A 25,314-nucleotide genomic window follows, 5' to 3' on the forward strand; every position below is an offset into this window, starting at 1 on the left:
ACCAACCAGGCAGCATACACCAGCTGATAGAAGCCCCCAACACATATACAGCAGAGGACTGCCAGGTCTGGACTCAGTTAGAGAAGGTGCATTTAACTCTCAAGAGACTTGAGGCCACAGGGAGTAGGGAGGTCTGGTGGGGTGGTGGTAGGATGGTAGGGATATCCTCTTAGAGATGAGGAGTGGGGGTGTGGGAGCAGGAGACAAGGAGGTATGGGATGTGGAACAATCAGAGGGTGGACAAGGAGGGGGATAAAGTCTGGACTTTAAAAAAAGATAATGGAATAAATTTTAAATAATTCACTACATTAGTGTGTGGAATTTCGGTACAAAGGACTATTTGCCACTCACTTCATTTAGATTTTGTTTGGAAGTTAATATAAAGAGGCTCTTACACTTAAACAAGAAAATGATTAAAGATGTTTAAAAATAAAGGAGTTCTATTTTGACTCTGAAGGTATACCTCCTAGTTAACTTTGTAATCACTTCACAGGGGTTAACTTCCTTCTTAGAATCATCAGAATTACAAGGATTAAAGAGCTTTTCAAAATCTGTTTCATAGGAGACAAAAATGTTAGTGAATTTTTTATTTGGTTACAATGTACCAGCAAGGGAGAAATATGTATGTTTCATTAGTCTGAAGATGGGAAAGGAGAAGAGTACTTCAGAGTATGCTTCATAATGTCTCTTCACCATCTACATCAAAAAGCATATCGTAGTTGTTGGTCTCCATGTTCATCAAACCCTAAAACAGAAAAGCACTTCTTACTAAACAAACTCCCAAGGATACAAATATGAAAGATTCTGTGCAAATGATGTATAGATGTGCTATGTTTAGTTAAGCAGGATAATTATAGTGTTAATAAACTATGAGGTACATCTGAGGTCAAATTCCCAATTTATCATTTCATGTCTTGAATAATTCCTACAAAGTCCTTAGGATTTTACAGATAATATCAGTCACTTCAGTAAGAAATAATTCAAAATAGCAAGTAGTTAAACATTTTGATTCCTAAAACATATTTCGTTTCCTAAGGACATTTTATGGACCATGTGCAACATACCTCCATGGACTTCTCATGCATGTCTTCAATTGCTTCCAGGGTCTGTCTCTGACTGCATTCGGACAGTTTTAATGCTTCTTGTTCTTTTTGATAATTGTTCTAAAAATGTAATATGAAAACATTACTGTAACAATTCTGTTCATTTTTGTTGTTACTGCCATGCAGCATGAATGCTAGGCTAACAACCAACCACTTAATGTATTTCCAATACTAAAATGTTTATGTGAGCAAAAATAATTCCATATGAAAAGTAAAAGGAATAGTTTTCCAAGTGATTAACATTTTAACAACTATTATGACTAAATATACTTATATTTTTAAGTAACATGAAATACAATTATACTACCAATTGTGGGTTAATAAAACTTTTTTTTATGAGAAATTGTTTGCCATGCTGCAAAGACTGGCCTTAGCCTCTCAAGTACTTAAGTTTATAGGCATGTACCATGTAAACATGAACTTGGTAAAATCCTAGCCCTGGAAGCTTAACTCTAGCTAGTGTTAATGCTTTTACCATATGGTGGCCTCCTTTTTCTAACTAGCAGAAGTAATCCCAGGAGGTGGTTCATTACCTCATCTCTGTATCTAGCCCCCACCTAAGGTGTATGTGCCATGTCTTCTACTTTTTCTTCCTTTCTTAAGGATGCCTTATACTTATTCTTTACTAAGTCCAACATCTTCACTTTTCTCAACTATTGTCAAGAGTTTCAGCAATTGTAACTGTTATTTTAAATTCATGACTTTAGCTGGTCGTCAGTGTAATGCCTATAAAACTAACTTTTATAAAGTTTGAGTTAGAATGATCACAAGATCATGAATAGTCTTGATCACTTAAAGATACCCTGCCTCGAAATAAAGTGTAAAAAGATGTCTGGGGACAAAGTTTAGTGGTAGATTTGTTTTCTCTAGGTTCCAATCTCAAGTAACACATGGAAGAAGTAATATAAATTTCTCTTTGTATTCTTTATGTTGGCAGACAACCATGGTAATTTGCATTTAAAAAAATTAAGACAAGCCGTTTCCACCTTTTCTCATTGTGCTACTAGATTCCTATTTTGTCCTTTATTCACTGTGATCAGTTTTGTACCTCACATTTCCACTCAAATCATCCTGATTAAGTACAATGACCTGCACTTTGTGAATTTTCCCTTTAAAAAATGTACAAGCGCATACATATGGAGACAAAGGATTAATATTGGGTGTCTTCTTTGGTTGCATCCCACTGTTTGGGAGACAGGGTCTCAATGAACCTAGAGCTCATCCATTAGGCTACAACTGGTGGCTAGGAAGCTCTGGGAATATTCTTATCTCTGAACTAAATCTGAGTTTGGTGGTTCTAAAATGCTCACCACCACACCAACTTTTATTTTTGTGGTGGTTTGTTTTTAGTTTTGCTAGTTTGTTTTGTTGTTGGTGGTGTTGGTGGTAGTGGTGGTGGTGGAGGTGTGTGCGTGCATGCTTACTCAGGGAAAATAAACTCGAGTCTCCATGCCTACAGTCAGAAAGATTACCAAATAAACCATCTTCCAGCCCTGTAAATCTATTTTATTTGGCCAATTAGCAGCATATGACAAAGTTAGTGAACTTTTCTTCCTTAAATGTTTTCCTTCACTCATGGTAGTTTTATTTGTACCAATTGTTCTCTTCCCTTACTGGTTCACTCTCACCCCCCACCCCCACCTCATGCAGAATTACAAATATTGAAGTACTCTGGGAGTCTGTCTTTAGACTCCTCATATACATGGATGATTACTCCCCCTTGAAATTTCATCCAGTGTTCAAGGTTTAAAAATTGCCTTCAATTGGAGTATTCATTTACTTTTTATCTTTAGTCCCTATCTCTTTCCAGAACTGACTCATAATGGCGGCTTCCTCAATGCCTTCCCAGGCAGGAATGGATCTCCTGTTCATTTCAAATTGAATACTTCTCAAACTATTAACCAATGAAATAAAAAATAGTTAATATGGTCATCATCTCAGATCTTACTTGGAAACTATGTGACGACTACAGTCATTGGTACAGTAATGGAGAAATGATCTAAAATAGTTTGGTGATATTCTTCCACAGGAATATTCTGCCAGGGCTGTTGAGAAAGGTTGTTTCTATCCACTGTTGTTACTAAATTTGTACTAAGTTTAGGATTGTAAGAACTGATTTGCCAGTTTGAGTTGGCTTTCGAATATTAACAACAGAGTCCAGATGACACCAGTAAGTAAGCTTTCTCTCTCCTTTCAACTGTACCTGAGGCTGACATAGTGTGCTTCCTTTTGTAGAAACTGGTAATCCTCTCTTCATCTTTTAGCAAAAGTCTGCCTCTTGAAAATTTATAATCTGGTCTACCAGAAAATACCTAGTGGTTTTCATTGATATACTATGTGATCATACTTCTCTGCTTTACAATTCAGTAGGACTAGAACAGAACCAAGGATAGATAGATAATGAAACTTAACTTCGTTTCATGTGCCCAACACAAGGCTAGTTTCTCCATTTGATACTTAGTTATTCTAGGTTAATTATAAAGTTAGTTATGATACCAACCACTGATTTTTCTTGCTCTTCATTGAATTTCTGTATATCCATATCAAACTTCTGCTCACACAATTTGTTGTTGATCTTCTTTCTGTAAAGCACAGTAATAAAAGCAGTCACATTTCATACCAATATGAAAAAGAACACTCAAAACAAATTAAATTGACCATTTCATACTATAAAAAGAAAAACAGCAGTAAAAAATTATCTAATGGGAAATCATTATAGTTTTTTTCCCTGAAAGATTATCAGAGAAGTCTTATTTTATGTTTTAGCTTTTCAAAAATTAAAGAAGTTTTAATACATATATATCTTATTTTAGAAAATTAATTGTATTTCAAAGTATTTTTTCATTATTTTCTATCAAATATAATGTCTAATTTATTTTCTTATATTGATTCAGTTAAGACTTAGTGCAAAACATAAGTAAATTAAAATATACAAATTGTCTGCATATGTAATTGATTTTTTTCCATATTGTTAAACATAATAAACAACAAATTACACTTCTAAGATTTTGTGCAAGACTTCTGTGTTTCCACAATGAATGTAAATCAAATTTTAAAATCTCATTAACAGGTACTTAGAGTAGAAAATAAAAATTTTCACAGATTTCTAAGAATTAGATTTAGTTTCCTTGAAGGCATGAAGTTATAGGGTTAACTGCTTAGACAAAATCAAAGACACACACTTTTACTAAAAGCTCAGTAATGTTTTTTTTTCAACTTCAGCCACATATAATTTTTAAAATTATACAAATGTGACCCTACAAAACTAACAACTCTACCTCTCCCATTTGTTCGTTTGCCAAAGTCATTCTAATTTCTGGTTGCATTTTTTTTTGAAAGAATCTGTGATATAAGTTTCCATGTGTTTTCTCTTTATGTGACTCCAGGTCCAAGGTGTCTGAAATAATCATCTTATATGTATGGGCAACAAGCACATATGTGGTGCACATATATACCTGTAAGCAAAACACTAATACACAAATATGTCTGAAAAATAGGTATTAAGAGCATTGTTTCTTAAGCCATTTAAGACGTTTTGGGTCTATGATCCTAGTCTAGGAAGCTTAGCAGGAGATTTCCAGTGTAAAGGACAACATAGGTTACATAGGAAAATTCCAGCCAGCCTGACATACATAGTGAGACTATATATCAAAGACAAATTATTATCCTTTAAGAAAGCTCATGCAACATTCAATTACATATAATTTAAAATAGATTCTTTGGGATCTGAGTTTCATTCCCTCACTGGTTAGTAAATTTGTCTTTCACTTTCAGTTACATAATTCATTTTATAAAAATCAGTGAGGGGATTGGTGAGATGATTCATCAGTTAAGAGCACTGGTTCCCTTCCAGAGATCTGAGAATGGATTCCCAGCATCCACAAGGTTGCTCACAACCTATAACTCCAGTTCCAGGGAATTCAATGCCTTCATCTGGCCTCCTCAGGTACAAGACATACAAGCTGTGTACATACACGCAATCAAGCAAAACAAACATACCCATAAAATAAAATTTAAAAAAAATAAGTAATAAGGGTTATATTAAAGAATTCATTTTTCCATTGTGTCATATAAAGAAAAGCACAGAGGAGTTTTAGAAAAGAAACTGACTTAATATAAAATTAATACTGGGTCAAAGAAATACTGTTGCATGTACAGAATTTTGTATACATATCACTTAGCTTTGAATACATGGAATGTAGAAAAGTTTACATCATTTTTTCCTCTAAAAATCCCTTCAATGCAGTTATGAAGATGCCTCAGTAATAAATAGGGTTTACTGTGAAAGGAGGACGTTCCCAAGTTTGATTCTAGTACCCATTTAGAAAACTAACCATGGATGGTTGCTTCTACAATAGCAGCACTGTGGTAGGCAGAGTGAGAGTTGCTAGGACTTGCTGGCTGCTTATCTAGCTGCATGTTCAGTGAAAGAGCAGGTCTTACGGGAATAAGGTGGAAAGAAATAGAGCAAAACCCAACATCCTCCTCTGCCCTCCACATGTGTATATATGCAACACAGACACAAATATACGAAAAAATTAAAATTAAGTTTAATTAATGTCACACCTGTTGAAAAAGCACCATTTTCATTTCTGTACCACAGGCAAAAATAAGTCCATGATGCTAAATCAAAAATATTTGCAAGAGTCCGTGTCATGAGTAGATCTTGGGTGCTGACCTAGTCCCACAATACCCAGAGTAAGCTCAAATCCCAGGTGCTCTAACACTCCCAGGATCACAGGAATGGCCCCAACATCAGGAGTAACTGAGTCCCTAAGGATCCAGGGACACAGGAACTGCTGCCTTTCCAGTGGCATGGATTCCTTCTGGTCTGAAACTGCACCTGGATCAGACCTGGGGTACTGGCTCTGCACCCACTCTTAAAACACCCAGAGGGAGCACGATTCCCAGGTATTCTGAAATGCTCAAGATCACAGCATCACAGAGGAAGCTTGACTCCAAGGAGATCAGACACACCCAGGAACACTGGAGTTCTGACAGAAGAGCACAGCTGAGGGCACAATATCTTTCCCAACAAACTGTGTATCTGGGACCCCCACAAGAACCAGGGAAACAAAATCATCCTCCTGACCAGAGGCACAGGTTCCTTGCAGTATGCAACTGTGTCTAGAGAAAACCTAGGGCTCTGGCACCCCACCAAATCTTGCAACACCAAGAAAAAGCTTAACCCCCAGGAGCTCTGACACAGCAGGATCTCAGGAGATTGGTCACACCAGGATTTCAAGATCCAAGAGGCAGCATGACTTCCAGGAGCTCAGACACACCCAAAATATCAGGATCCCAGGATCCCAAGATCTCAGAGATAGCTGGACTCCTATGAGTTCTGACACAACTAGGATTACAGGAGAGACAGGCTCCAGACAGTGACAGCAAGGGAAGGTAGCACCAAAGAAAATGAGATGGCACGAGGTAAGTGCAAGAATATAAGCAATAGCTACCAAGACTAGTCGGCGTCATCAGAAACCAGTTTGGCCACCAGAGCAAGTCTTGAATACCCCAACACATTGGAAAAGAAAGATTCAGATTCAAAATCACATCTCATGATGATGATAGAGGTCTTTAAGAACAAAAATAGTTCCATTAAAGAAATACAGGAAAACAGCTAGAAGCCCTTAAAGAGGAAACACAAAAATCCCTTAAAGAGTTAAAGAAAACACAATCAAACAGGTGAAGGAATTGAACAAATACCATCTAGATCTAAAAATGGAAATACAGAATAAAAACTCACAAAGAGAGATGAACCTGGAGAAAGAAAACCAAGGAGACATAGATGCAAGCATCTCCAACAGAATACAAGAGATAGAATAGAGAATCTCAGGTACAGAAGATACCATAGAAAACATTGACACAACAGTGAAAGAAAATGCAAAATGCAAAAATCTCCTAACCCTAAACATCCAGGAAATCCAGGACACAATGAGAAGACAAAACCTAAGGAAAATAGGTATAGAAGAGAGAGAAGATTCCCAAGTCAAAGGGCCAGCAAATATCTTCAACAAAATTATAGAAGAAAACTTCCCAAACCTAAAGAAAGATGCACATGAACATACAAGAAGCCTACAGAACTCCAAATAAACTGGACCAGAAAAGAAATTCCTGCCGACACATAATAATCAGAACAACAAATGCACTAAAGATAAAATATTAAAAGCAGTAAGGGAAAAAAGTCAAATAACATAAAAAGGCAGACCTGTTAGAAATACACCAGACTTCTCACCAGAGACTATAAAAGCCAGAAGATTCTGGACAGATGTTATATAGACCCTGAAAGAACACAAAAGCCAGCCCAGGCTACTATACCCAGCAAAACTATCAATTACCGTAGATGGAGAAACCAAAGTATTCCATGATAAAATCAAATTCACACAATATCTTTCCACGAATCCAAACCTTCAAAAAAATAGATGGAAAACTACAACACAAGGAGGGAAACACTACACCATAGAAAAATCAAGAAAGAAATCTTCTTTCAACAAACCCCAAAGAAGATAGCAATATAAACATAATTCCACCTCAAACAACAAAAGTAACAGGAAACAACCAACAGTCACTGGTCTTTAATATTTCTTCATAGCAATGGACTCAATTCCCCAATAAAAGACATAGAGTAATAGACTGAATACATAAACAGAACCCAGGTTTTGCTGCATACAGGAAACCCTCCTTAGTGACAAAGACAGACACCACCTCAGAGGAAAAGTCTGGAAAACTTTGCAAGCAAATATTTCCAGGAAACAAGATGGAATAGCCATTATACTATGGAATAAAATCAACTTAAAAACCAAAAGGTTTTTGTTATTGTTTTTTTGTTATTATTTTTTTGTTTTTGTTTTTGTTTTTTAAAGATAAGGACTGTCACTATACTTGTCAAATTGTGAATCAACAAAGATGAACTCACAATTCTGAACATCCATGCTCCAAATGCAAGGGCAACCAAATTCATAAATGAAACTTTACTAAAGCTCAAAGTATATATTGTACCCTACATAATAATAGTGGGAAACTTCAACACCCCACTCTCAGCAACGGACAGATCCTGGAAACAGTAACAAAACAGAGACACTGTGAAACTAACAGAAGTTATGAAACAAATGGTTTTAACAGATATCTATATCTATAGATATCATAGAACATTTTATCATAAAACAAAAGAATGTGCCTTCTTCTCAACACCTCATGATGCCTTCTCCAATACTGACCATATAATGGGTCACAAAACAGGCTTCAACAGATATAAAATATTTAAATAATCCCATGCATCCTATCAAGTCACCACGGACTAAGGCTTATCTTCAATAATAATATAAATAAGCCAGGCATGGGGGCACATGCCTTTAATCCCAGCACTCGGGACACAGGGGCAGGTGGATTTCTGAGTTCAAGGCCAGCCTGGTCTACAAAGTGAGTTCCAGGACAGCCAGGGATACACAGAAAAACCCTGTCTTAACCCCGCAAATAATAATAATAATAATAATAATAACAACAACAACAACAACAATAATGATATAAATAATACAAAACCCATATATATATACACGTGGTAGTTGAACAACAGTCTAATCAATGATAACTCGGTCATGGAAGAAATTAAAGACTTTTAGAGTTTAATGAAAATGAAGCTACAACATATCCAAACTTATGGGACACAATGAAAGCATTCCTAAGAAAAAAACTAATAGCTCTGAGTGCCTCCAAAAAAGAAACTGGAGAGAACATACACTAGCAGCCTGGCAGCACAGTTAAAAGCTCTAGAACAAAAGGAAGCAAATTCACCCAAGAGGAGTAGAAGGCAGGAAATAATCAAACTCAGGGTTGAAATCAAACAAGTGGAAACAAAAAGAACTATACAAAGAATCAACCAAACCAGGAGCTGGTTCTTTGAGAAAATCAACAAAATAGATAAACCCTTAGGCAGACTAAAGAGAGGGCACAGAGTCAGTATCCAAATTAACAAAACCAGAAATGAAAAGAGAGACATAACAACAGAAACTTACGAAAACTGCCCCCCTAAAAAAATTATCAGATCCTACTATAAGAGCCTATACTTAACAAAACTGGAAAATTTGGATGAAATGGACAACTGTCTAGACAGATATCAGGTACCAATTTAAATCAGGATCAAATAGACCCTGTAAACACTCCTATAACCCCTAAAGAAATAGAAGCAGTCATTAATAGGCTCCCAACCCCCTCACAAAAAATAAAAGCCCAGGATCAGATGGGTTTAGTACAGAATTCTATCAGACCTTCAAGGAAGACCTAATACCAATATTCTTCAAACTTTTATGCAAAATCAAAAGAGAAGGAACACTATTCAATTTTCTATGAAGCCACAATTACACTTATACCCAAAACATACAAAGACCCAAATGAAGAAAGGAAACTTGAGACCAGTTTCACTTATGAATATTGATGCAAAAATACTCAATAAAATTCTGGTAAACCCAATCAAAGAACACGTTAAAATGATCATCCTTCATGATCAAATGTTCTTCATCCCAGGGATACAGGGATGGTTCAATATATGGAAATCCATCAGCGTATTCCACTATGTAAAAAATCTTGAGGAAAAAAAAACAGTATTATCTCATTAGATGCTGAGAAATCATTTGCAAAAATTCAATAACTCTTCATGATAAAATTCTTGGAAAGATCAAGAAGTCAAGGCCCATACCTAAACATAGTAAAAGCAATATAGAGCAAATCAGTATCCAACATCAAAATAAATGGAGAGAAACTTGATGCAATCCCACTAATATCAGACAAGACAAGACCAATCTCTTCCTACCTATTCACAGTAGTATATAATATAGTAGTATTTTATAGTACTAGAAGTTCTATCCATAGCAACTATATAACAAAAAGAGGTCAAAGGGATAAAAATTGGAAAGGAAGAATTCAAAATATCACTATTTGCAGATGATATGATAGTATATGTAAGTGACCCCCAAAATTCCAACAGAGAACTCCTAAACCTGATAAACAAATTCAGCAAAGTGGTTGGATATAAAATTAACTCAAGCAAATCAGTAGCTTTCCTCTACTCAAAGGATAAACAGGATGAAAAAGAAATTATGGATACAACACCCTTCACAATAGTCACAAATTATAATACCTTGGTGTGACTCGAACCAAGCAAGCGAAAGATCTGTATGATAAGAACTTCAAGTCTCTGAAGAAAGAAATTGAAAATCTCAAAAGATGGAAAGATCTCCCATGCTCATAGATTGGCACAATTAATTTAGTAAAAATGGCCATCTTGCCAAAAGCAATCAACAGATTCAATGCAATCTCCATCAAAATTTAAACTCAATTCTTCATAGAGATAGAAAGAGCAATTTGAAAAATCATTTGGAATAATAGAAATCCAGTATATCAAAAAACTATTCTCAACAATAAAAGAACTTCAGGGGGAATCATTCCCGAACTCAAGCTGTATTATAGAGAAACAATGATAAAAATGTATGGTAATGGTACAGATACAATTACTTCATGAAATTCACAGGCAAATGGATGGATCTAAAATATATAATCCTGTGTGAGGTAACCCAATCCCAAAAGTACAAACATGGTATGCACTCACTGATAAGTGGATATTAGTCTAAAAGCTCAGAATACCCAAAATGTAATTCACAGACCACATGAAGCTCAAGAAGAAGGAAGACAAAAGTGTGGGTGTTTCAGTCCTTCTTATGGGGAACAAAATATTCCTGGGAGGAAACATGGAGATAAAGTACAGAGCGGAGACTGAAGGAATGACCATCTAGAGTCTGCCCAAACTGTGTATCCATCCCATATGCAGACACCAAACCCAGTCACGATTGTGGATGCCAACAAGTGCTTGCTGACAGGAGCCTAATATGACTTTCTCCTGAGAGGCTCTGACAGAGCTTGGCAAGAACAGAGGCTGATGCTCACAGCCAACCATCAGACTGATCATAGGGTTACCAGTGGAGGAGTTAGAGGAAGGACTGAAGGATTTGAAGGGGTTTGCAACCTTATAGGAAGAACAACAATATGAACGAACCAGACCTCCCAGAGCACCCAGGGACTAAGCCATCAACAAAAGAGGGGGTCCCATGACTCCAGTGCATATATAGCAGAGGATGGCCTTGTCACACATCAGTGGGAGGAGAGGTCCTTAGCCTTGTGAAGTTTCAATGCCCCAGTGTAGGCAAATGCCAGGGTGGGGAAGTGGAATTGGGTGGGTGGGGGAACAACCTCATGGAAGCACAGGGAGGGATAATGGAATAGGGAGTTTCTGGGGTGAAACCAGGAAAGGGCTATTATTTGAAATGTAAATAAAGATAATATCGAATAATAAATAAATTGAATTAAAATAAATATATTCACAAAATACTACATATAAATAAGTCATTAAGATGTCATATAGTATATTAATCAATATTATCTAATATATAAATTATGTTAATACTATATAGTTTTAAACAAATTACATATCCAAAAATGTACCTTCAAAATTTCCCAGTATATTTTATACTGGAGATCTGTGAATTAAAGCTTTACAAAGTAAGGATGCTGGGGATACTGTTTGATTGCTCAGCTTTTGTCCTACAAGCAGGACGATGAGAGTTTGACCCACAACATTACACCCTCCAAGAAAACCATTAAAATTAAGGATTAATCTTATAGAAATATTGTTTATAGTATATATCATATTTCAATTATTAATATACATTACTTGCTATACAATCAATTAAACTTTTCTGGAAGTACTTACAATAAGAAGGAAATAGTAAGTTTGAACATATTACCGTGTATCTCCAACTACTTCTTCAGGATTTGCATTCCCATCATCATGAGTTACTGGATTCTGTACTGGGTTCGTAATAAAACAAGATATTAAAACAATTATGTTATTTTGAAAATTTTAATGAAATACTTTGTGATCATTCAGGCATAGTGCCAACATTAGGTTTTAAAGCAGATCTATTATTTGCTTAGAAGTTAAACAAAATCAAGTAATGTCTAATTGTCATCTAAAAATATGTTTTAAGCTATTTATTTATATGTTGTGATTAAAGACAAGAGATACAATATGAGATTTTTGATCTCCTTTACAAGCCTAAGAAGAACAACTGAGAAAAAAAAGGAAGTGTAACATCAATGCCCATCATTAAATATCTGGTACCTTCCATAAGGTCCAATTCTGAAGCATTCCTAACTTGCTGTTCACCACTTAACAAATTCCAGTTTTCCATTGGTGTCTCTACAAAACGTGCAAAACGCTGCCATTCCTCTGAGAAACTTACGTTTTCTGATTTAAAATAAAAAAAGAAATTTTCTCAAGCCATTTGAATAAAAAATCACATAAGCTAATAAAATTGAAATATAAAATAACATTAAGGAATGATTTTTACAAAAACAGCACTTCATAATTGCATGAAGGGTTTAAAGATAAAACCATATTTCTATTACCCTCTGATTTAATACTAAAGACTTTAGTATTTGAACATGGAACACAATAGTTGGCTTGAAAGATAGCCATTAATAACCTTAACTTTAATATGTACACATTTTTAAAAAGAATTATTTAAGTTGAATAAAGTATCTTGGTCTTCCTTACTATAAAAGAATAGAGGTGTGTTATTTTTTAGTTTAAAACTCTCTCTCTCTCTCTCTCTCTCTCTCTCTTTCTCTCTTACACACACACACACACACACACAGACACACACACTATGATGGCTTTAACTGTGACTTCAAGTGGGTTTATATCTAAACATAGGAGGATCTGCATGTTGGTCCCATTCCTGCAAGGTTTTTGATAAGTTAGAGCAAATGTGTCTGCATCTCAATCTCCAAATAAAATCATAGTTGCTATTATCACAACCAAGCTCCTCAATCTTTTTCATCGAAATACAAATCTAAATTATAAAGTTCTGTCTGGCTGGACATATATTTCACTGCTACAGCAAGAAGCTCTGGGTTCAATCTTCAACTATGAAAAACCCCACAAATTTTAAAAGTAAAAAATAAAACAAGCATGTTTCCTCAGGGCCCAGTACATTTGTAAGGCTGAGGACTTCAGTTTCAAGGCCAGTTCAAGCTGCACATGACGTTTCAGACACTCCTGAGATACAGAGTTAGAGCTTACTTCCCTAAACCAAAACAACACATAAATAAACACAGCCTGGCCTGAAGTATGTCTGAAGTTCCAGCACTTCAGAGGCTGAGAGGAGCCTCGGGATTTTGAGGCCGTTTGGATCCTATATATACAAATTTCGGCAATCTGGCCTTTCAACACCAGGTAGAAGAAAATGAAGACTCGTCTTCAGTTTGTTTTTAATGAATTTCTGTCGGGTAGCAGCAGCACAGAAAAGGTTCTAGTCTGTTTCTGCCACTAACTGACCTCCAGTTTACTCACACTTCACATCCCCAGGCCCAAGGAAGACTTTCGGGGTCTCCAATTCCCTGGCCTTCCTGCTTTCTGCTAGATGGTAGGCTTTTCAAACTCCTGCCCTTAGTGAAGTTCTCCGTTTTTCACCGCAGAGGTCTAAGTGGGTAAAGTCGATTGTGAACCCAGCAGCAGTGCTATCCGGAGTCCAGGGAGGGTCACCTCCTCTCCTTACTCTGAAAGTAACACCTCCGCCCCGCCACCTTCACCCCACCCGGACCTCCACCTGAACCATTATTAACCATCTTTTAACAGGTCACTGACTACCTCCACAGAGACTTCCCCCTACCATGCTTCCTCAAGAAACTTCACTTCCTCAAGAACTCAGCTTCATGGCCACCACAAAGCATACTGGGTAACAGGGTTTGGGCAGCTGTAAAACAATCTCAGCCAAGCCCCTTGCTGACTGGCCGTGTTTGCACATGCTTACAAAAGTGAGAGAGGCTCTATCAGTCATCTGTCATCCAAGCAGCAAAAAAGAGGTAGTATTTTAGCTGCCACTACTACCCAGAAGCTTTCCATTTTCCAAGTTTGCAATACCAGCTTGAAAGTTAAAATAAAATGAACCCCAAAGAAGACTCTCCTACTTTGTTTCAGTTGAAGGGGCTGTTATGTGTATTTCGGATTTGTTTTATTTATTTAACTAACGTGCTTTTGCATGTTTGTATTTGTTCAACATGCATGTCTGGTGCTCATAGAAAATAGAATAGGATGCCAATTCCCCTGGATCTAGAATTACAAATGGTTGTGAGCCATTATATGGGTCCTAGGAACTAAACCTTGGTTTTCGAGCAACAAGTGGTCTTAATTTGAAAGCTATTTTTCGATCCCTGTCCTGTGTGTGTTTTAAGGTATGCTGGATCATTTCTCTCGATAGATGTTTATTTTTAATATACAGTGGAGATTATAGAAATATGACACTTTCCTAATATTGTCTATTTCCAGAAAAAGATAAAAAACATAATTTTAAAGGATTCTGTAAATCATAAAAAGAGATTCAGCAAAAATGATGTGTATACATTTCAGTATATGTGTGCAGAAGAAGGCTGTATTCTCAATCATATTCCAACTTACATTTTTTGTTTGTTTGTTTTTCCAGACAGGGTTTCTCTGTATAGCCCTGGTTGTCCTGGAACTCAACCTGTAGACCAGGGTTGCCTCAAACATAGAAATCCCCCTGCTTCTGCCTCCCAAATGGTGGGATTAAAGGCATGCGCCACCACTGCCTGATCCAACTTAAATCTTCAGAGACAGGGTCTCTCTGAATCTGCAGCTCACCAACGTCACTAGCCTGGCTAGCCAGCTACCTATCTCTACTTACTCAGCACTGGACTGCAGCCTGCATTTTTAAAGTGGATTCTAGGCCCCCTCCTTAAGTCCATATATTTTCAAGGAAAGCACTTTACCAAGTGAGCCATAATTCTAGCCACTCTGCAAGGTTTGTTATGTTGCTGTAGCCACTGTCTTTTTTTTGGGGGGGGGGTGTATTTCTCTAATCATGCCTAAATTTAGGTTCCTAAAATGCTTAATGCTGGTTTTGTTTGTTTCCTTATAATAGCCAATTGCATTTCTTGCTCACTTTACAGTTAATTGGGCAAACTGGGAAAACTAACATTTCATTTGCGAGGCTTATTGCTGTGTTTTATTTGTTTGGTAGGTGTTTTGTTAATTTCATGTGTTGGTTGGGTTTTGTTTTGTTTTGTTTTTTCACCACTGAAGATGAAACTCATAGCTTTTTCATGGTGCTGTACCACTGAGGTACACCTTCAGCTAATCTTTGTTTCTGAATGTTGGGTGAGTAGTCATCTGTATGTGTTTTAAAGAAAACTACAATTACTGTGAAACCTAAAATTATCCTCTTATGCTGTAGGGTTTATAGAGATCTGATGCCATCTTATGTCCTCTTCAAACAACAGGCAAGTATCTCCAAAAACACCTACCTCCAGATTTATCCAACATACTGTCTTGTTCATCTCTGTTGAGAAAGGACAATAAAATTTTAAAGCTAGAAATATAGTGGACTGGTAGAGCATTTGCCTAGCACACACAAAACTTTACACAGGAACTTCTTTTAATTATTTAGAATAAATATATTATGTTTGGTTTGGAACAAATGTCATATGCATATAAAATACATGGCAGACAACCAAAGTGAACCTGAATTATTTACTTTTAACAATTCATACATTTACAACCCACAGTAGTTTATTCATAACTCTCCCACACTTGCTGAGACCCTTCTTCTTCCCAGATGGTCCCCCTCTTATTTTTATTATGTTTCTCCTTTTGTTTGTGTGTATATCTGGGAAGATCCCATGCAGGTGGGTATATTGTCCTAGTTGCTATGTGTTTCTGATGACAAGGACTTAAGGACCCCAAGCTGGGCTTGAACTCAATATATAGCTGCATCTGACCATGAATTGTTGATTTTCCTGAATCTACTCCTCCAGTGAAGGGATCACAAACACTACTTTTGAAGTACTCTATTGAACTGGGAAAAATTGAAAATATTACCTTATATCTTCATCTTCTTCTACGTGAGGCGGCATATTCTCATGTTTGCCAAATGCTGGCCTCTTTACTATATTGACAATAGAAAATGAAAACATTTGAAAGTATGTTAAATACGTAATAGTTAATAAAGTATTTTCAATTTGCATTTCTCTGGAAAAACTGCCCACGTGAGTTTTTCAAACAGCTTTTATAAATGAAATAATTACATCAAGGATATTGAGGATACAAGGAGAAAACAAAACTTAAGGATAATAGGTATAGATGAGAAGTAAGATTTCAGACTTAAAGGGCCAGTGAATATCTTCAACAAAATTATAGAAGAAAACTTCCCTAACCTAAAGAAAGAGATGCCCATGAACATAAAAGAAGCCTACAGATCCCCAAATACTTTAGACCAGAAAAGACATTCCTGCCATCACATAATAATCAAAACACCAGATGCACACAAAAAAGAGAATATTAAAAGCAGTAAGGGAAAAATGTTCAAGTAACATATAAAGGCAGACTATCAGAATTTCACCTAACTTCTCCCCAGAGACTATGAAAGCCAGACGATCCAGGACAGTTGACATACAGACCCTAAGAGAGCACAAATGCCAGCCAAGGCTACTATACACAGTAAAACTCTTTTACCATAGATGGCGAAACCAAGGTATTCTATGACAAAACCAAAATTACACAATATCTTCCAACAAATCATGCCCTTCAAAGGATAATGAAGGGAAAACACCAAAACAAGGAGGGAAATTACATTCTAGAAAAAGCAAGAAAGTAATCTTGCAGCAAACCTAAAAGAAGATGGCCACATGAACAAAATTCCATTTCTAAAAACAAATATAACAGGAACCAACAACGACTTTTTCTTAATATCTTTTAATATCAGTGGACTCAATTCCACAATAAAAAGACATAGACTAAAAGACTTAATGTGTAAGCATGACCCAGCATTTTGTTTCATAAAAGAAACAAACCTCACAGAAAAGACAGATATTACCTCAGAGTAAAAGGCTAGAAAACAATTTTCCAAGCAGATGGTCACAAGAAACAGGCTGGAGTAGGCATTCTAATATCAAATAAAATTGACTTTCAACCCAAAGTTATCAAAAAAGACAAGGAGGAACACTTCATATTCATTAAAATTAAATTTACCAAGAGGAACTCCCAATTCTGAACATCTATGCTCCAAATGCAAGGGCAGCCACATTCATAAAAGAAACTTTAGTAAACCTCAAAATACACATTGCACTGCACATTATAATAGTGGAAGACTTCAACACCCCTCTCTCATCAATGGACACATCCTGGAAACAAAAAATAAACAGACACAGTGAAACCAACAGGAGTTATGAAACAAATGGATTTAGTTGATATCTATAGAACACTGTATCCTAAATCGAAAGGATATCCCTTATTCTCAGTACCTCATGAGGCCTTCTCCAAAACTGACCATATAATCAGTCACAAAACATGCCTCAACAGATATAAAAATATTGAAATAATCCCATGCATCCTATCAGATCACCACAGACTAATGCTGATCTTCAATAATAATATAAATAATAGAAAATCCACATATATGTGGAAGGTGAACAACAACCTACTCAATGATAACTTGGTCAAGGAAGGAATAAAGAAGGAAATTAAAGACTTTTTAGAGTTTAATGAAAATGAAGCTACAACATAACCAGACATATGGTACACAATGAAAACAGTAATAAGAGAAAAATTCACAGCTCTGAATGCCTCTAAAAAGAAACAGGATAGAGGATGCAGGAGCAGCTTGACAGCACAACTAAAAGCTCTAGAACAAAAGGAAGCAAATTCTCACAAGAGGAATAGAAGGCAGGAAACAATCAAACTCAGGACTGAAATAAACCAAGTGGAAACAAAGGAACTATACAAAGAATCAACCAAACCAGGAGCTGGTTGTTTGAGAAAATCAACATGATAGGTAAACCCTTAGCCAGACTCACTAAAGGGCACAGGGACATCATCCTAATTAACAAAACCAGAAATGAAAAGGGAGACATAACAACAGAAACTTAGGAAATCCAAAAAATCATCAGATCCTACTACAAAAACCTATACTCAACAAAACTGGAAAATCTGGATGAAATGGACACTTTTCTAGACAGATATCAGGTACCAAATATAATTCAGGATCAGATAAACCCTAGAAATACTCCCATAACCCCTAAAGAAATAGAAGCAGTCATTAATAGTCTCCCAAACAAAAAAGCCCAGGATCTGATGGGTTTAGTACAGAATTCTATCAGATCTTCATGAAGACCTAATACCAATACTCTTCAAACCATTATGAAAAATCTAAAGAGAAGGAACATTATTCAATTTGTTCTATGAAGCCAGAATTACAATTATACTCAAACCTTACAAAGACCCAATGAAGAAAGGAAACTTCAGACCAATTTCCCTTATGAAAACTGATGCAAAAATATTCAATAATAGCCTTGCAAACTGAATTCAAGACTACATAAAAATGATCATCCATCATGATCAAGTACACTTGATCCCTGTGATGAGGGATGGTTTAATATACAGAAATCCATCATCTTAATACACTATAGAAACAAACTCAAAGACAAAAATCACATGATCATTTCATTAGATGCTGAGAAAACATTTGACAAAATTCAGCACCCATTCATAGTAAAAGTCCAGGATAGATTAAGAATTCAAAGCCCATACCTAAACAAAATTAAAACAATAGACAGCAAACCAGTAGCCAACTTCAAACTAAATGGTGAGAAACTGGAGGCAATCCCACTAAAATCAGGGACTAAACAAGGCTGCCCTCTTTCTCCCTACCTATTCAACATAGTACTTGAAGTCCTAGTCAGAGCAATTAGACAACAAAAAGAGAACAAATGAATACAAACTGGAAAGGAAGAAGGCAAAATATCACTATTTCCAGAAGATATGATAGTATATATAAGTGACCCCAAAAATTACACCAGAGAAATCCTAAATCTGATACACAGCTTCAGTGCAGTAGCTGAATACAAAATTAACTCAAACATATCAGTGGCCTTTCTCTACAAAAAGAATAAACAGGATGGAAAAGAACTTAGGGAAACAACACCCTTCACAATAGTCACAAATAATATAAAATACGTTGGTGTGACTCTAACTGAGTAAGTGAAAGAAGGATCTGTATGATAAAAATGTCAAGTCTCTGAAGAAAAATCAAAGAAAATCTCAGAAGATGGAAAGATCTCCCATGCTCATGGATTGGCAGGATTAATGTAGTAAAAATGGCTATCTTGCCGAAAGCAATCTACAGATTTAATGCAATCCCCATGAAAATTCCAACACAATTCTTAACTAAGTTAGAAAGGGCTATTTGCAAATTCATCTGGAATAAGAACAAAACCTAGGATACAAAAACTATTCTCAACAATAAAAGAATCTCTCCTGGAATCACCGTGCCTGACCTCAAGCTGTACTATACAGCAATTCTGATAAAAACTAGATGGTACAGGTATACTGATAGACAGGTAGATAAATGGAATAGAACTGAAGACACAGAAATGAACCCACACACCTATTGTCACTTGATCATTGACAAAGGAGCAAAAACCATCCAGTGGAAAAAAAGACAATATTTTCAACAAATGGTGCTGGCTCAATTGGCAGTTAGCATGTAGAAGAATGCAAATTGATCTATTTTCATCCCCTTGTACAATGCTCAAGTCTAGGTAGATCAAGGAACTCCACATAAAACCAGAGACACTGAAACTTATAGAGGAGGAAGTGGGGAAGAGCTTTGAAGACATGGGCACCGGGGAAAAATTCCTGAACAGAACAGCAATGGCTTGTGCTGTAAGATTAAGAATAGACAAATGTGACCTTATAAAATTGCAAAGCTTCTATAAGTCAAAGGACACTGTCAATAGGACAAAACAGCAACCAATAGATGGGAAAAAAATCTTTACCAATCCTAAATCAGATGGGGACTAATATCCAATATATATAAAGAGCTCAAGAATCTGGACTCCAGAAAATCAAATAACCCCATTAAAAAATGGGGACAGAGATAAACAAAGAATTCTCAACTAAGGAAAACCGAATGGCTGAAAAGCACCAAAAAATGTTCATCATCCTTAATTATCAGGGAAGTGCATGTCAAAATAAACCTGAGATTCCACCTCATACCAGCCAGAATGGCTCAGATCTAAAACTCAGATGACAGAAGATGCTGGCAAGAATGTGGTGAAATAGGAACACTCCTCCATTGCTGGTGAGATTGCAAGCTGGTAAAAGCACTTTGGAAATCAGTCTGGTGTTTCCTCAGAAAATTGGACATAGTTCTACTGGAAGATCCAGCAATACTCCTCCTGGGCATATTCTCAGAAGATATTCCAACTTGTAATAATGACATGCTTCACTATGTTCATAGCATCCTTATTTATAATAGCAAGAAGCTGAAAAGAACCCAGATGTCCCTCTTCAGTGGAATGGATACAGAAAATGTTGTACATTTGCATAATAAAATACTACACAGCTATTAAAAACAATGAATTCATGAAATTCTTAGACAAATGGATGGATCTCGATGAAATCTTCCTAAAGGAGATAACCCAATCACAAAAGAACACACATGATATGCATTCACTGATAAGTGGATATTATCCCAGAACCTCAGAATAACCAAGATACAATCTGCAAAACCCATGAAACTCAAGAAGAAGGAAGACCAAAGTGTGGATACATCATTCCTTCTTAGAATGGGAAACAAAATGCCCATGGAAGGAGTTATAGAGACAAAGTTTGTAGCTGAGACTGAATGAATCCAGAGACTGCTTCACTCAGGGATCAATCCAATAAATAACCAACAAACCCAGACTTTATGGCAGATGCCAACAAGAGCTTGGGGACAGGAGACTGATATAGCTGTCTCCTGAGAGGATCTGTCAGTGCCTGACAAATACAGAAGTGAATGCTCACAGACATCCATTGTACTGAGCACAGGGTCCCCAATGATGGAGCTAGGGAAAGTACCCAAGGATCATAAGGGGTTTGCAGCCCCATAGGAGGATGAACAATATGAACTAACCAGTACCCCCAGAGTTTCCTGGGACTAAAGCACCAATCAAATAAAACAGTTGGTGGGACTTATGGCTCCACCTGCATATGTAGGAGAGGATGGCCTAGTATGTCATCAACGGGAGGAGAGACCCTTGGTACTGTAAAGGTCCTATGCCCCAGTATTAAGGAATGCCTGGGCCAGGAATTGGGGGTGGGTGTTTTGGGGGCAGGGGGAGAGGTGAGAGGAGAGGGGATTTGCAGAGGGGAAATAGAAAAGGGGATAATATTTGAAATGTAAATAAAGAAAATATATAATAGAAAAAAGGAATGAAATAATTTATTTGCAGGTTTTATGAAATAAATTCATGTTTTGCTAACATATAGGAACACCATTCAGGCCTTTTTCTGGGGTAAAATCATAGCAAGTTATTGTTTCCCAACATATTGTGTCTACAGTGCCAAGAGTAGGTATATGCACTGCTAAAACTCAGGTATAGGAATATATAGATATAGGTAAAATTAGAAATGAAGTATATGAAAACTTAGAAAAGACTTCTTCCATTGCAGGCGAGTTGGGAAAAGTCTAATGAACTGCAGGACACAATCAATACTGAAGACTGGATACCTTCAGAATGAGCCTGCTCTTCTTCATCTGAATCAAAGTCAAGAAGTAATAAGTAACCTTCCTTTGGTATCACCCACAGTTTCTTAATAGACATTTTTCTCTTAAGCGTTCAGTTGTCTTCTTAATTAAAAAATAAAAAGAAAAAGAAAAAAAGAAAAAAAAAAGTAGTTATCTAAATCCAAAGGTATCATGTAAATAGTTAAAAATGTCAAAAAGTCAAATAATTATCTTAGCTCATTGAAAGATTATTTCTTTTGTTTTTTTTAACACTTATATTTTTAATAATTTGTCTTTATCAGATATTTTTGCATACATATTCAATATGGTCACACATGCATATGTGTGTGTATGTATGTGTATGTGTATATGTATGTGTATGTGTATATGTATATGCATATATACACATACACACACACACACACATATATATATATGCTTCCCCTTACAATTTCCTTCATGTATCCCATTTATCATGTCCCTCTCCCTCCCAACTTTGTTTTAAAATCTTCTTTAACTTACTTATTTTAAATCCTTCTTTAGAACCCAAGTTAACAATCTGCCATTTCTCAGTTTAAAAAAAGCAAAAACAGGCCAGCCTTTAATACGTGAGTCCTCCCTTTCTCACCAAAAATGATGAGCAAAATGTGTTTGCATTTAAACTTTGAGGCATCTGAATTTTGGTACTATCTCCCAACGATTCTTTTTAAACAAAACATCAGCAATTCTGATTTTCAGTATATCTGTTTTAAAGTAAATTCATAGTACTATCCAGAAAGATGATGAACATGGTAACTATATATTCATGTCAAGAAGACCCAATGCTCAGTCTACAACAAACACTCACCACCACTACCCACACAGAAAATCCTTATATTGGAGAAATTTGGGATTGGGGGAAGCCGAGGATTTCAAACATCTGAAGATTGTAAGTTAAAGGCCAGCCCAAGCCAGACCAGCCTGAGCTACAAAGGAAGATCCCATCCTACAGAACTAAAACTGAGAGGAAAAAGCTGAACTTGGTGGTCCAAGTCTTTAATCCCAATACATGGGCGATTAGACAGGAGGATCCCTGTTCAGACTCCTTCCCAGATTACTTATTAATCTCTTGTAAAGTCTCCTCTTCTTCTTTTCATTCATTCTTCCTACGCCACTCCCCTCTCTGCAGTGTCCATACAGTCTATACCAAAGGAACACACCGTAGAGAAGACAATGAAGAGGGAGGAATCCTCAGTGTGTTTCTAATGGATCCCGGACAGCACACAGGACAAGCACCAAGTTGGACCCTAAGGCTCCTTACAGCACACAGGACAAGCGCCAAGGCTCCTCACTCACAGCCCCATGCTCCCCCGACCCTCAATCCTGCAGCCAGCTCTCTGATCCTATCCCAAGGCCCGATGATAGTGTCCTCCAAGGGTTCATAATCTTCTAAGGCCCTGACCTGTTCAATCCTCTGTCATGAATATGGTCCTCCACCATATCAGTTAACAATCAGAAGCCATAGGAAATGGCGATCATGAGGCATTTCCTCACCTAGTGGCCACCTGGGCCTGAAATGGCCCACCCTGTCACACCTCGATTAACTGTCCAACAACCCTGAGCAGAGCCGATTATCACTTACAGGTTATCTCAGAGGTGAACACCTTCACAACTGCACCCTTCCGTGCTCAGCTCCTCAATGGTAAAAAACCGTTGTCAGCAGAGATGCCTGGACTGAGGATTCTGAAGACCCTTTGTGATGCAAGCTGGAGAAATCAGGTCTGTGTTGGTTGGCTGAATATATCCTGCTCATGCTTACATGGAGTACCAGGCACCATTGCTTCAAAGGGAGTTTTCAGGAGGTAGGAATGAGCAACTACTGACTTTAAGAAAATTTCTAGGTTTATAAGCCCTTACATACTTGAAAAACTTGAACAAGAGATTAGAAGGGAGCATCCAGATCCCCTATATCCCCTGGTACCCTCCTGTCTCCACCTTCCTAGTACTGACCTTGATTATAAGAACGTGCTAGACCATTCTGGCCCTCTCTCTCACTTATGCCTCTGTTGCCTACAGAGGCTGGAAGTGTGCACTGATTCTCTGAAACTTTAGTTGTGCATAAATTGTGAGCCACGATGTGGGTGTTTTGTGCCCGGTCATCTGCATAGAACAGGTGATTTTAACAGATGAGTCATTTTTCCAACCACTGTTTTGTGCTCTTATTTGCACTCCTATGGCCTCTTCAGGTACCAGGCATGCATCTGGTGTGTTTAAATTTATGTTGACCTAACACACACACACACACACACACACACACACACACACACACACAAAAAAAAAAAATCCACTGATATTTTTTAATTTGCATATTTCTCTATAACTCCTTTTGTCCTATTTCATGCCTTGTACAACTCCCTTGTGAGGTGTATTCCTTTTCTTTGTTTTTTCTTTTCAATTTTTTTACTAGATTTTTTTTTCATTTACATTTCAAATGCTATCCTGAAAGTCCCCTATACCTTCCCCCTCCCCGTCCTGTTCCCTTAACCATGCACTCATAATTCTTGGCTCTGGCACTCCCCTGTACTGCAGCATATAAAGTTGGCAAGACCAACGGGCCTCTCTTCCCAGTGATGGCTGACTAGGCCATCTTCTGCTACATATGAAGCTAGAGAAACAAGCTCTGGGGATACTGGTTAGTTCATATTGTTGTTCCACCTATAGGGTTGCAGATCCCTTCTGCTCATTGAATACTTTCTCTAGCTCCTCCAGTAGGACCCTGTGTTCCATCCAATAGATGACAGTGAGCATCCACTTCTGTATTTGCCAGGCACTGGCATATCCTCACACAAGACAGCTATATCAGAGTCTGTTCAGCAACATCTTGCTGGCATGTGCAATAGTGTCTGCATTTGGTGGCTAATTATAGAATGGATGCCCGGGTGGGGTAGTCTCTGGATGGTCCATCCTTTCGACTTAGCTCCAAACTTTGTCTCTGTAACTCCTTCCATGGGTATTTTGTTCCCTATTCTAAGGAGGTATGAAATGTCCATACGTTGATTTTCCTTCCTGATTTTCTTGTGTTTTGCAAATTGTATATTGCGTATTGTAAGTTTCTGGGCTAATATCCACTTATTAGTGAGTGCATTTCAAGTGACTTCTTTGTGATTGGGTTACCTCTCTCAGGATGATATCTTCCAGATACATCTATCTGCCTAGGAATTTCATAAATCCATTGTTTTAATAGCTGAGTAGTACTCCATTGTGTAAATGTACCACATTTTCTGTATCCATTCCCCTGTTGAGGGACATCTGGATTCTTTCCAGCTTCTGGCCATTATAAAAAAGGCTGCCATGAACATACTACTGCATATGTCCTTATTACCAGTCGGACCATCTTCTGGGTATATGCCCAGGAAAGGAATTATTGAATCTTCAGGTAGTACTATGTCCAATATTTTGAGAAACTGCCAGACTGTTTTCCAGAGTGGTTGAACAAGCTTGCAATCCCATGAGCAAAGGAGGAGTGCTCCTCTTTCTCCACATCCTTGCCAGCATCTGCTGTCACCCAAATTTTTGATCTTAGCCATTCTGACTGGTGTGAGGTAAAATCTTAG

At 37.1% G+C, this 25,314-nt stretch overlaps 1 protein-coding gene across 1 annotated transcript; it reads right to left on the bottom strand.

Annotated features, from left to right (window-relative positions):
* Positions 1-557: 557 nt before the first annotated feature.
* Gm5168 (predicted gene 5168) lies at positions 558-23,401 on the bottom strand. Its single transcript, NM_001025607.4, has 9 exons — positions 23,343-23,401; positions 21,725-21,844; positions 16,054-16,120; positions 15,480-15,514; positions 12,277-12,402; positions 11,900-11,963; positions 3,604-3,685; positions 1,065-1,163; positions 558-745 (listed from the first exon to the last, which is right to left on the bottom strand). The coding sequence occupies exons 2-9, from the start codon at positions 21,816-21,818 to the stop codon at positions 677-679; spliced, it is 636 nt and encodes a 211-aa protein (NP_001020778.1). The 5' UTR covers positions 21,819-21,844; positions 23,343-23,401; the 3' UTR covers positions 558-676.
* Positions 23,402-25,314: the final 1,913 nt, after the last annotated feature.

The sequence above is a fragment of the Mus musculus genome, chromosome X (assembly GCF_000001635.26).
Source record: "Mus musculus strain C57BL/6J chromosome X, GRCm38.p6 C57BL/6J".
NCBI lineage: Eukaryota > Metazoa > Chordata > Mammalia > Rodentia > Muridae > Mus > Mus musculus.

Excerpts from the sequence above, each read along its gene's own strand:
- Gm5168 (NM_001025607.4), bottom strand. The coding sequence starts at position 21,818 with ATGTCTATTAAGAAACTGTGGGTGATACCAAAGGAAGGTTACTTATTA. Across the intron at positions 16,121-21,724 it reads AGAGCAGGCTCATTCTGAAG|TAAAGAGGCCAGCATTTGGC; the intron begins GTATCCAGTCTT and ends TTGTCAATATAG. Across the intron at positions 12,403-15,479 it reads TATGTTGGATAAATCTGGAG|AAAACGTAAGTTTCTCAGAG; the intron begins GTAGGTGTTTTT and ends ATTTTAAATCAG.